The sequence below is a fragment of the Lytechinus variegatus genome, chromosome 9, assembly GCF_018143015.1.
Source record: "Lytechinus variegatus isolate NC3 chromosome 9, Lvar_3.0, whole genome shotgun sequence".
In the NCBI taxonomy this organism is placed as follows: Eukaryota; Metazoa; Echinodermata; class Echinoidea; order Temnopleuroida; family Toxopneustidae; genus Lytechinus; species Lytechinus variegatus.
The window spans coordinates 22,165,626-22,178,024 of NC_054748.1; the positions used below are offsets into that span (position 1 = coordinate 22,165,626).

The 12,399-nt window shown below is 34.8% G+C and overlaps 3 protein-coding genes across 3 annotated transcripts in view; 1 reads left to right on the forward strand and 2 right to left on the reverse strand.

The window, feature by feature from the left end:
* The window catches only part of LOC121421396 (low-density lipoprotein receptor-related protein 6-like), a 71,056-nt gene that overhangs the window by 19,289 nt on the left and 39,368 nt on the right, over positions 1 to 12,399 (reverse strand). The window contains exon 7 of the mRNA XM_041616096.1: positions 12,113 to 12,308. Coding sequence (XP_041472030.1) covers positions 12,113 to 12,308 — 196 coding nt within the window. The remainder of the gene's footprint in view (positions 1 to 12,112; positions 12,309 to 12,399) is intronic.
* Positions 367 to 6,222, forward strand: LOC121421398. The gene is made up of 5 exons (XM_041616098.1): positions 367 to 437; positions 861 to 980; positions 1,773 to 1,920; positions 2,542 to 2,657; positions 4,142 to 6,222. Exons 1-5 carry the CDS (start codon positions 435 to 437, stop codon positions 4,544 to 4,546), a joined length of 792 nt encoding a protein of 263 aa, XP_041472032.1. The 5' UTR covers positions 367 to 434; the 3' UTR covers positions 4,547 to 6,222.
* LOC121421397 (putative nuclease HARBI1) lies at positions 5,336 to 11,809 on the reverse strand. The gene is made up of 4 exons (XM_041616097.1): positions 11,278 to 11,809; positions 8,895 to 9,161; positions 8,213 to 8,349; positions 5,336 to 7,059 (listed from the first exon to the last, which is right to left on the reverse strand). Exons 1-4 carry the CDS (start codon positions 11,626 to 11,628, stop codon positions 6,768 to 6,770), a joined length of 1,047 nt encoding a protein of 348 aa, XP_041472031.1. The 5' UTR covers positions 11,629 to 11,809; the 3' UTR covers positions 5,336 to 6,767.

A 12,399-nucleotide genomic window follows, 5' to 3' on the forward strand; every position in this document is an offset into this window, starting at 1 on the left:
GTCTCTGTTTATATTTTCAGGTATGAATATTCATATTTCTTGTGAAATCATAGTTTTTGATTGGTCAATGTTTCAGTCATGGATAATGTCAAAGTCTGAAAAAATCTGAAAATGCTAATTTTATCGGTTACCAACATGCAAGATGGTGGCACACATTAAGTTGGCGCTATGCATGTACGTGATTTTATTTTTCCCTTTTATCTGATAGAGCTGCATGAGGTTTACCAAACTTGTACACAGAATTTTGAAATTTTGACCAGAAAATTACTCATGCTAATTTAGGGGAAATTTATAAGTGTTTTTCAAAATTAACATAAAATGCTTCTTTATTTGTTGACTGATTTTGACTTTGTTTCCATGTGGTAGATGATCATGAGGTTCACCAAACTTCTACCCATTGTTGCAGATTTCACAAGTTTCAAGCCAATATAAAAATGGTAAGAATCAGTGCCATCCTCCCAATATAAATGGAATGAGGAAGGGGGGGGGGTCACTGAGAAGCATTGATTCTTTTATGTAGTTTACTTTGTCAAAACATTTTTTTTATGTTTCAATTGGCTTTGAAATTTAGAATAGTGTTTACATACATGTAAAAGTGATCATAATTCAAATTAATTTGTGTATCAAACTAAACTCTTCTCAAGTGTTATCATGACTCCACATTAAAGCCGAACCAACCTTAAAATTTGTGTGAGATATTGAGTGAATGCATTATTATGAAATGGCATGGAAGGTAGAAGGCCAGATCTCTGTGCAATCACATCATCCTAATTGCCAGAAAATGGTTGAGAAACTTAATATTTTAATGGATCCATATTTTTCCTTGTCCAAGTTGGTACATAATTTTCTTTTTTATACAGGAAGATGAAAAGAAGAAAAGACGAAGAAATTGGCATGATGGGGAAGTGCACTGCCTGTGCCACTATGTTCAAAGGCACAAATCTGTGCTTTTTGGCAAGGCTGGCCATGCCAGCGTTCCGGTAAGAAAGATCTTCCTTATTAGCTATCATCATTTTCAAAGTAAAGATTGTAACTTTATTCCAAGATGGTCATAATATCTCAATGGATTTCAATTTGTAAATTATTTGTTTCTTTTAGTTTTGGGCTCAGTAACTCAAAGGTTTGCAATGAATTGCAAAAATAAAAGAAGCGCACCGTTTGGTTCCCGATCAGTATTTTAAACAGCGCTCATGCAATGATGATCTTGCTTGGTCATTGGTATTTAGCGATTGATTGCTAACCTTCGTGTTAAGAAGCCCTGGATATTAAACCTATGAGACCTGAAACAACTCTGTTTAAATTGAGAATTATAATGTATTTGAATTAAAGAAAAAATCAGCTTGATTTCTGTAAATTCTGTTTTATGTTAAAATAAAAAAAAATCTTGGAAATATATTATGTATTTGTCATTTTTCATTCATCCATCAAATGTAGTTTGTGGTATTAACTTTTTTGGGGGGCGTCACACTATACCAATCTTCTACATGTACATGTAAGTATTGTACATGGCTTTGTCCTCAGATTTGCAAGCATGGGTCTTAGCCTTGAATTAGATACAAAACTGCCAGAATAGAGTCAATTCAAAGGTTTGTTAATCCGAATCTGTAATATGGTTCGTTGTCCAAAAACGCAATAAGATTTGTAGTTCTTTAGGTTTGTTGGACAAAAAATGCAATAAGGTTTGTTAATCCAAAGATTTGTTAGTCTGAAAATGAAATACAGTTCGTTAATCCAGAATTAAAAATTAAAATGAATATTTTTTTCATGTTCAGGTGGAGAAAAGAAAAAAAAAGTACTGGAAAAAGGCAACGGCAGTACTTAGGGCCAATGGCTACCAGAGGGAGGAGGAGGAGGTCGTCCGGAAGTGGGCTGACCTCAAGCAAAGAGCCTTAAAATATAAGGCCCAGCGAAACATGACAGGTAATGAGCATGATCAATCGGTTAAGGGTTAACACCTTGTTGAATTTTTTTCATAGATTTTTCTGTAAAAATTGCTTTTAAAGTAATCTTTATCTCAAGTTTCAAAAACTTCAGTTTTATGAAGATTGATGAGTTTGAAAGTACCGCAATAAACCAATTTGTTCATGAGGATGCTGTTGCGTCTCAACACGGACAGACATTCCTACTCAAATTAAGTTCACTCAAGTAACTCCTACTTCAGTTGGATGTTCTTGCACTCTGAACATTAATCCATCATCAAACATAAACTAGTAGAACAAAGATAAATTCTTGAGTGAAATATTGTTTTATTGATGGAGAGATGCTATGCTCAAAGGAGTTGGCAAATTATTGTGGTGTGTTTACTGGTTGGCATGAATATTTAAATGCTAATATTTTAATGATCTTCTTTCGTCAGACAATTTTCTTATATGTGATTTATTTTTTATCTTTGGAAAAAAAAACAAATTTCAATTTCATCAAGGTAATGAGTAATGGATTTCAGTTTGAGATTTAAACTGACTGTTATATTTATTGCTACTAATGCTCTTGCTGTGAGATATTGATGACTTCATTTTTTTTTGTGTATTGAAAAAAAAACAGGTGGGGGCAGCCTTGAAGTCCGGCCCACGTTAGAGGCTGTTCTGGAGGTTCTCGCAAGAGAAACGGTGCAGGGGGTAGTCGGGTCCTCCGACGAAGCAGGCTTTAGCTCGTCCCAAGTAAGAAAATTTTTCAATTTTGATTTTGAAACTGATTTTACAAAATTATGCTCAACTGCAATTACTTGGAATTTTGCTGTCCATGTTTTGGAAATATGTAAAAGAAATTGCTCAAAGAACACTTTCTGTTATTCCTCATTCATATCAAGCAAAACACGTCAACATTTCTGTAATGTTTCAATGTTGTGAGTAAAATTTTCTGTCTTACGACATTAGATGCATTTGAAAAAAATAATTAAGCGACAGAATAAAATTGATTAGTTGTGCATGATATTGTTTAAAGGAGAAAAAAACCCTGGGAACAAGTTCGCTTGTGTGAAAACAGAAAAACCAAAGAAACAATCCAATGAAAGAGAGAAAAATTGAACAAATAATGTTATGTCCATCTTCCCATTGCAATGCGACTGTTTTTTTAAGTTGTACAGCTCCCCAATCACTTGTTTACATATTTTTTACTGAAATTTTTACTTTTATCAAGCCTGTTCATAAATCAGGTAATTTTCTATTTCTTTTTTTTCCCTTCATAGGAGGGCATGTTATAGGGGTTCCATTAGGGGCAAAGAATGTGTACTATCATAAGAATGAGCAAAAAAAGGATGTTTTGGAGTACATTTACAAGGGGGGGTGTAGAATGATTTGTGGCATCACAAATTTTGGTGATTTTGCCAGTGGAACCTCCATAGCATTAATGATTTCGACATTAAAATGCTCCTTTCTTATTTGCTGTTCCAATTGTTCTCTAACTTTCTTTGATCTTATAATTTGATTGCAACTTTTTCATACAACATGTAAAAGCAAACTATGGTTTTATTCTTCTTTAAAGTTAGATGTAACCATTGTTCTTTTGATCCTTTGATCCTTTTCATTTTTACATTTCCTTTGTCATCTCCTATATCCATCTCATCTCCACCATTTCTACCCATTGTACACATACATTTCCTCATTTATCATGCAATGATGTATACTTGCATTCCTTTGCTAGGATTTTCATGAGAGTCAAATAAAAACAAATAGAAATCATTGATTTGTGGTATTAAGTCAGTACTGTGAAGTTAAAATTACTTCATTTTATTGTTAAACCACAATATTAAGTTCATTGAGATAATAAAAATGCTTATGTGTCAAAATATTTAATCATCATTCAAACTAAATGCAAAACAATAAATGCACTCTACTATTATGTTGATAGATTGTTCAACCATAATGATAAGTGTTGTATTCTGACAATTAAATCCATATTCCTATTCACGGAAATAATGTCTCAATTTGCTGAAGATGTTAAAACTGCCACTCCATGACTTCTGAATTGAGTGGTCTAAGTTAAACCAGGGTTTAAAATAAAAATTGAAGATAGATGAAAATTCACTTAAAATAAGGTACAAGTTGATTTTGCACTTAGACTGCTATCTAATAGTCTTATAATCAATGAACAGGTTTTTTTTATTCATGCATTTAATCAAATGACAATGTTCATTTCTGCTTAGGACACAATAGATGGAGACAATGAGGCTTGCCTGCTGTTCAGCAGCATGGCTGCAGGAGCGTGTTCACGCACCCCTGATCGTGTCAAGACAACCTCCACTGTCGTCAACACAACAACTACTGTCGTCAACACCGCCACCGCTGCTGTCAACACCTCCACTGCTGCCACAACCACTACCACAACTGCAATACCTGCTGCAACCAGCTCCGCCTCCACCACCAAGACCCCTCAAAGAAAACTTTCCTCAACTGACCAGCTTGTAGAGCTGGAGAAGGAGAGGATTCGACTGCTTGAGAAACAAGTTTCCCTCTCTGCAGAGCGAAACTTGTTTCTCAGTAGAATTGCAAATGCCTTAGAGGCCATTGAAAAAAATGGCATTCAGTCATTGGGAATGATTGAATTTTAAGGCATTTGCAATGTGTATTTCATGTGATGTCCACCTTGGTAACAACAAGCTGAAACTTCAGCTTGTTGGTATCAAGATGGACTTTTCATGAATATACTCTACATGAAGGAAACCATACTCTGTTGATGATTGTTTTTTAATTTGTTTATCTCTTACATTCTTTACCTAATATTTTCAAGTAACCTTTAAAAAAAATCCTAGTTATTCCACAGTGCACATATTGAGAGAAGAAAATTTGGTACACAAAATATCGATGGCCAATGAGAGAGGCATATTAACCATTGGATAGGGCATGAATATTGCATTTTATTGATTTAAGCTGGGTTTATTCCACAAAAAATACATAATATTGGAGATACATGTTCATGTTTCAAAAAAAAATTTATTGCAAACCAACAATTTAGAGATAATTAAGCTTTTGGTTCCTGATCTGCTTCTCATTTCACTGTGGATGCTATTTTTGCCCAAACTAGTTACATTCACTCTGAATGTAGTAACAAGGAGACATTGTCTTCTGCGATTCATGTACAAGTATGGTTTTCTTCACGTCGAATCTTCTCCTTCAATATGTAAATGACATCCATGTCAATTGAAAGGCCAAGTCCATTACAACAAAAAGTAAAGTTAAGCACGATACTGAAAGTTTGTTCACAATTAAATGAAACATAGGATAGTTACTACGTTTATTTATATTATCAAAGTGCAGTAATATGCAATTCGTCTTCAGAATAGAAATGATAAAGTCACTGCTACTACCATCAACAGCAACTTCCAGAATAAAAAAAATGTTTATTTTAATGTTCAGGTGGAAAATAAAAGAAGTAGTACCGGAGTAATGCAACTACTGTTTTGAAGGTAAATAGGTTTCTGAGGAAGGACATTATGAGGAAGAGGCTGAGCTTAACAAACCGTTTGAATGTGATTTTGATGGAATGTTCAGTATCATAAATGCTTGATTTGTTTTTTGTTTTTTAGTAAACTTTTTCAGAGTGGACTTGGCCTTTACTAAACATAACAATTTGCTTTTCAAAATGTTTTTTAAACCAATTATTCCTGACAATAAAATCAACCTTACCAAAGGTGTGTTTCATTCCTAACAATTATTGCAAGCAACACTTCTTTTCAACTTGGTATTGTATTTGAACAAAAATGTGTACAGGTACAAAATTGAAATTTTGCTGCATTTGCTAGAAAAATTTGCATGAAAGTAAAATCAAACTTAACAAAGAAAGAGATCCATTATAAAGGATACTTATTCTACAGAGCATACATTCCTTAAAAAAAAAGGAACAAGAGTATTTGGCCATGGAAAAAAAGACAACTTGAATAACTAATATATAATTACATTGATGTACATGTAAATTCAATGTAGATTAAAAGTCTAAAAACCTTCAAGGTAGTGTTTTTTAATGGTATAAAAATCCAGCAATACCAACACATCAATAGTATATTGATGCTCACCTTGTTCAAACATTTCAATGTTGCTAATTATCAACACTTGCTGAGGTTGAGATTTGACATGAAAGGGCATTTTAACTCGAACAATCACTTTGAAAGATGCGTTAGATTGTGTAAAGAATATAAAAAACGCAAATCATTCCCATTCTCAAGACACTTGATTTTTAAACGCAATGGTAGATTCCCTTGCATTGTTGTATATGAAAATAATAACATGACAACTCAGTATGTTTTACATATTATGTTAATGTCTTGCCATAATACGAACCTTTTAAAATGCTCAGTATGTTTTATATACAGTAGTATATGAATGTCTTGCCATAGTTGGAACATTATTTAAAAATTGTGTTCTTAAAATCTTCACCACAAAAACAGTGTGTGCCATTTTGATGCATATTAAACATGCATTTCAAAAGTACAAGGATTCTTTACTTGGCTTTTACAAAATGAAGTGTTTACTGTGTTATAGCAAATCACAGTTTCATCTAGTGGACAGTAAATATTTATTCATAATGGAAGAGCATCAGTGTATATAATTTGAAAACTTATGACCATGTTGTTAGGTATTTTTGAAACGGACTACAACCAAAAGAAATTTGACCAACAAGTGTGTAGAAGGTTATACGTAATTGCCAGCTCCAAATATTACTTTTTAATCAACTTGTTATCCTTATAAAGGGGGGGGGTGGAAATTATTAGTGCTTACGGCATTACATAAATCCCAGCATTGATATAATGATAAAGCCATTGAAAAAATGATATACTACACAACAAAAGACTGTACGATCTGGGCCCGGACAGCGATGGCCGCTGCATCTCCCCTTTCCCTGTTGATTTCTCCTTCCATGTTGTCATCGATCATGTGGTCATCTTCATTATCGTCTGCTGCTGGCTGTCTGAATCTTTTACTAATGTTGAATAATATGCAGCATGCAGTAATGATGTTGCAGGCCCTATTTGGTCGAATTTGTAGGCCATGGCCGAGCAGACATCTAAATTTATTTTTTAGCTGTCCATTCACTTGCTCGATGATTGATCTCGTCTTGCACTGTGCACTGTGGAATAAGTAGATAATGTATGATAATCAAAAGAATTTCATTTTGAGCAAAAAGATATTTAAAGACAAATTGAAGTGTATCTTTTAAATGCAATCTGTATGGACAAAAATATTCAAGATAGCTTTGTGATGAGAAAAAAGAAATTAGGAAAATATTTGGTTTGAAAAGAAGGCACAAAAGCTATCAATATTTTGGCATTATAACACTACGAAGGCTTAGGATTAGCGGATATATCTCAAAGCAAACAATATCATTGTTAGTGGATACATGAAGTATAGAAAACATTACAGAGTACATGTCTAGTCGTAAATTTTCCAGGATTTCTTGTAATCACACACGAGTCTGCCAAAACTGTTAAAGGACAAGTCCACCGCAACAAAAATTTGATTTGAATAAAAAGAGAAAAATTCAACAAGCATAACACTGAAAATCGGATTTAAAATAAGAAAGTTATGACATTTTAAAGTTTCGCTTTATTTCACAAAACAGTGATAGGCACATCTCGGTCGGTATGCAAATGAGGGAACTGATGACATCACTGACTATTTCTTTTGTATTTTATTATATGAAATATGAAATATTTGATTTTCTCGTCATTGTCATGTGAAATGAAGTTTCATTCCTCCCTGAGCATGTGGAATTCCATTATTTTAACATTTCGTGCTTCAGGCAAGGAGGTCCTAATCATCAAATTTGTAAAAATTGAAATATTTTATAATTCAAACAATAAAAACAAAAGAAATAGTGAGTGAGTGACGTTATCGACTCTCTCATTTGGATGTAACTGGCTCGTTCATATGACTATTTTGTTAAAAATAAGCGAAACTTTAAAATGTCATAACTTATTTTACATCCGATTTTGATGAAATTTTCAGCATTGTGCTTGTCTGATTTTCTCCATTGATTCAAATCAACATTTTGCTGAGGTGGACTTGACCTTTAAATATAAGAATTACTTTTCACTACAAGGCGGTTGTTGACTTGAGAAGGTAGACTTATGCAGACACAATTGATATACGATAAATTGCATGATGGATCATAAATTGAGTGTCGACTGTTATGTGTAGCATTTATTACATGGTACAGAAATCGCTCATTCAAGCGATTTCAAAAATTTTCTTTTTTTACATGGAAAAGTTGAATTGCTCACTTGTTGTAGGCTTGTTCCTCTGGTGTCTGTGGATTAAGGATGGGGGTCATTAACCATGTCATCAAGGGATAACCAGAGTCACCGAGGATGATCCCTTTCAGTTCTCCATTATTGTACTTGCGGTACAGTCTGCTATTCTGTTAACAAATTAATAGAATAAATCAAATTTACTAAGATATCTCAGCTTTATGGTGATGCTTTTCTAACAATTAAGTTCGCATAATCTTGTGAAGATATTGGATTTTCCTTCTCATAATGCTTTTTTTAACAAGGATTAGTTATGTATTGCATGGGATCTATGATCATTTGCAAAGTGGCAATTCAAGTCCACAGCAATTTATCTAGTATTTGACATTAAGTACAAGAATACAATTGTACAAATCTAAATGCAAATGATGCTGATTGTTTTACCCCCAAAGAATAATTATTACTGTTGTGATAACTGATAAAGGTCTGCAAGCATAGACTATACTATGTGATTTCATGTGACTACTACCAAGGAGCTGGCTCCTACAAAGATGGTCACAGTGATGTTGTTGCAGCTAACCTAATATGTCTCTTGTATATCACAGTGATGTTGTTGCAGCTAACCTAATATGTCTCTTGTATATATACATATGTTACAAAGAACTGACTTCTAGTATGTTCAAGTTTGCCTCCAACATAAGTCGGTAATAATTACCTGAAGAATCCTGGAGTCGTGGGTACTCCCCGGCCATCTCGCAACGACATTTATTATCTGGAATTTTGCGTTGCAAGCCAATTGGACGTTGATGGAAGACCTGCCCTTTCGATTGGTGTAAACGTATTCATCTGGGCCTAATGGGCAGCCATGTAGGCACACGTGCGTGCCATCAACAGCCCCTACCACTCTCGGGAAGCCTGCGATTCTATAGAAATCCTGAATATTGGCGGCTGTTTCGGCATCAGTCCTGGGGAACTTGATGAACTGCCAAATAACACATACAGGATAAAGAAAACAAAAAGAATATTTAACATTATTTTGTGGAATTAAAGATAAGTCTCTTTTATTGCACTGTTATGCTGAGAAAAAATTATTATACTTGTATATACTTTTGTTATTGGAATGTAGAAATAAATCAAATTAAATCAAATCAATATTTCCCTTGTTTATGTGAGTATGATAATCCACAAAGAAAGGGATGAATGATGTTGTATGAGCAGTGAAAATACAGCTTGGAAAGTCGGTGAGCTCAGAGGCAATGAGAAGAGAAGTGGCAACAACCCTTAAAAAATTTCTAAAATGATTTTCTTCAAGATAAAAGGGGGCAACATTATGAGGCAATGTTTACAACAAAGTGGCAATCAAACTTAATGTTTGTATAAAAATTGGGGATGCCTTTGAAATTTTCTACCCCATATCCAAACAGGTACCATGAGCATAAAAATTATGGTAAATTGGTGTTTGAATCCCATCATACCAAGTACACCAATTTAATTTCTGTAAGGTATTGAGATTATTTTGGTAAAAGACAGTATTTCATGGCTTTTCATAGCTTTTAGAATTAAGTGGGTTTTTTTTTGGGGGGGGGTGGCTGACAATAAAAAGGTTGCAATAAGATTGTCATTTTATATTTTTGAAAAATGTCGATAAAGTGGGGTGTAAATGCTCTCACCTGAATCATGAAAGGTTATAAATAATTTACACGACTACCGCATATGCACTGGCATTAATATAGGCCTTGATTATGATTGAGGCAGAGATGTTTGTTCAAAGACTCGTATAAAGCTCATATATTCATTTTCATTTAATTTATAATTATTTTTTCATTATTACTATCATCATTATTATTACCATCATTATCATTATTACCATTAATGTTATATTTATCTAAGTTATTATCTATTCAAATTTAACCAGACCCATTCTTATCATAAAGATGGCTCAAACATACTACAAATGATGAATGTAATTATTTTCGTATAGCATAACAGTATATAAATTAAGGTTACTAATTAGTAATAGGAGAAGGTAGTGCACTGGGGTTTAGGGTGATAGTCTGATAGACATAGTGCATGTGCCTGTTTTATTACTATAGTCAGGGGCAGCAAAACGGGGAGGGGGGCTGAAAAAATCACAATTGTATGGTCATTTTTGCATTTTTGTACCAGATTTTTGTACATGGTTTTGGAAAAAAGTGGGGGCTGAAGGCCCCCCCCCCGTTCTGCGGTCCCTTATTGTTTCATGCTTTGGTGAATTAAAAATAAAAAAATAAAAATTGTGCTATTTTTAAAATAAATCAATTTTCATTTTCTTTTTATGGTAGATCAATAAAGAAATTTGCCAAGAGATTGGTTAGATACTATAAGTATTCTAGGCATGAATGAAACTAGCATGATTTCAAAATATTTTAATTGAAGTAAAATTCCTAATAATTTAATTTAGATTTCAGTTGGAACACTTAAATTGATTTGAAGAGACCATCGACTTCATTGTATCAGCAGGCAGGGCGAGCACGATCGATAAGCTAGCTCCTATCTTCAACAATAACAAACGAAAGTTGGATGTCGACTCGAAATTTTCAACCCCACTTCTTCAAAAAGGGTTGGCTTTAGAAATTGTAATCAATAGAAGTACAAAAAAGGAGAACCATTTAATGGTGAGTATATCAAGTCAAACATTATCGACATGCATATTGGCATTCATATCTTAGTTTGCGGTAATAAATTATTAATATGGATTAATACATCCAGTTCCGAATATCACTAGCAGAATTTCAGGAGCGCTCACCATGCATGCTAAACCGCATCCTGCGGGAAAGCCCCGGCCGTGCCTGCCCGCTCGCTCTGCACCGTCGGGCCGGCTGGATTACGGCTATCGCCGGATAGGCGTCTAACTCTAAGTAATAATATCCATTTACGTTTTTTTTTAAAGTTTCGTGCATTATCATCTTCACTAACTAGACTCTATTGAGTCTTGATCTATGACATGTAAATCTAGAAGTCCCTCATTTATTTCTGCATTTCAGTTGACAAACTCTGAAACATACAATTTTAAGTGTGGTGATCATGATGATGAAAATAGAAAAGTAAAGAATAATTACCTGGCTCTTGTGACCACACAAGGCTTCAGAGACCCTGTGGATTATCCTAGACACGGTGCTGCGATGAATGCCATGGATATTTGCATCACTTTCCAAGACCGATCCGGTTGCGAAGAAATTAAGGCTTATCAAAACTTGTAATGTGGGGTGGATTGCCTTGTTGCGTTCCGTTGTTGGTGCGATTTGATTGGTGAGTAGATTAATTAGAAAGAAAATTGCCTCGCGACCGAACCGGTATCTCTTAACTAACTGCGTCTCAGAAAGAGAGTCGAGGGGCTGGTCCCTATCCCTTATCACTCGGCCAGGACGTGGCTGCACTTCCTCAGCTTCTGCTAATAGTATGGCTGCCATGTTGTTGCTATGGATTTACTGCAACTTGCGTATGATCACTGATCAAACGCAAAGTTGCGTTTGATCGAGGAGAGTTGCGCTTGATAGATGCGTTAGAAATCAAACGCATCTCTTTTCTGCAACAGAGTTGCGATCTAACGCAAAGTTGCGTAAGATTCAGGGGACTTGCGTTTGATTTTTTGAGTTGCGTTTAAACGCAACTCTTTCTGCAACGGGCCCCAGAGGTCATTTGAATTGGCTGTTAGACGTTATGGCCCGTATTCTGAACTCGGGTTTAAAATTGTAGTTTAAATATGGAGAGCCAATTGAGGCAAAAATCTCTATTAGTACATGTTCCATGAGACAAATCAGAAGTAAATAGTTTTATCGTGCTTTGGCTGTAACTCTCCTATACACTTACATAAAACCAGGAAAGCTGTAATTTGCAATAAATTATGCAAGAAAAGAATAAAATCAAGAAGACCAAACTTCGTAAGAGACTTACCCATTGACAGGATCAACCGTAATCGCTCGAGGCTCGTCCATGTATTCTGCGTGTATCATCTTCCGGGAGGTACCGTTGAGCCGCGAAACCTCGATACGATCGTTACCCGTGTCTGTCCAGTACAGATTCCTTGCTACCCAGTCCACAGCGATCCCGTCGGGGTGTAGGATGTCATTGGTGATCACGTATTCACTCTCTGTATGGTAGGGGAGATGGCAAAACAAGAAAGGAATATCACCTTGAAGAATTATTGTGCATGGGATGAAGCATATATACTGAAAATGAAC

Excerpts from the sequence above, each read along its gene's own strand:
- LOC121421398 (XM_041616098.1), top strand. Across the intron at positions 1,921-2,541 it reads GGCCCAGCGAAACATGACAG|GTGGGGGCAGCCTTGAAGTC; the intron begins GTAATGAGCATG and ends AAAAAAAAACAG. Across the intron at positions 2,658-4,141 it reads CAGGCTTTAGCTCGTCCCAA|GACACAATAGATGGAGACAA; the intron begins GTAAGAAAATTT and ends ATTTCTGCTTAG.
- LOC121421397 (XM_041616097.1), bottom strand. The coding sequence starts at position 11,628 with ATGGCAGCCATACTATTAGCAGAAGCTGAGGAAGTGCAGCCACGTCCT. Across the intron at positions 9,162-11,277 it reads TGTGTGGTCACAAGAGCCAG|TTCATCAAGTTCCCCAGGAC; the intron begins GTAATTATTCTT and ends GTTATTTGGCAG. Across the intron at positions 7,060-8,212 it reads GAGGAACAAGCCTACAACAA|TGCACAGTGCAAGACGAGAT; the intron begins GTGAGCAATTCA and ends CTTATTCCACAG.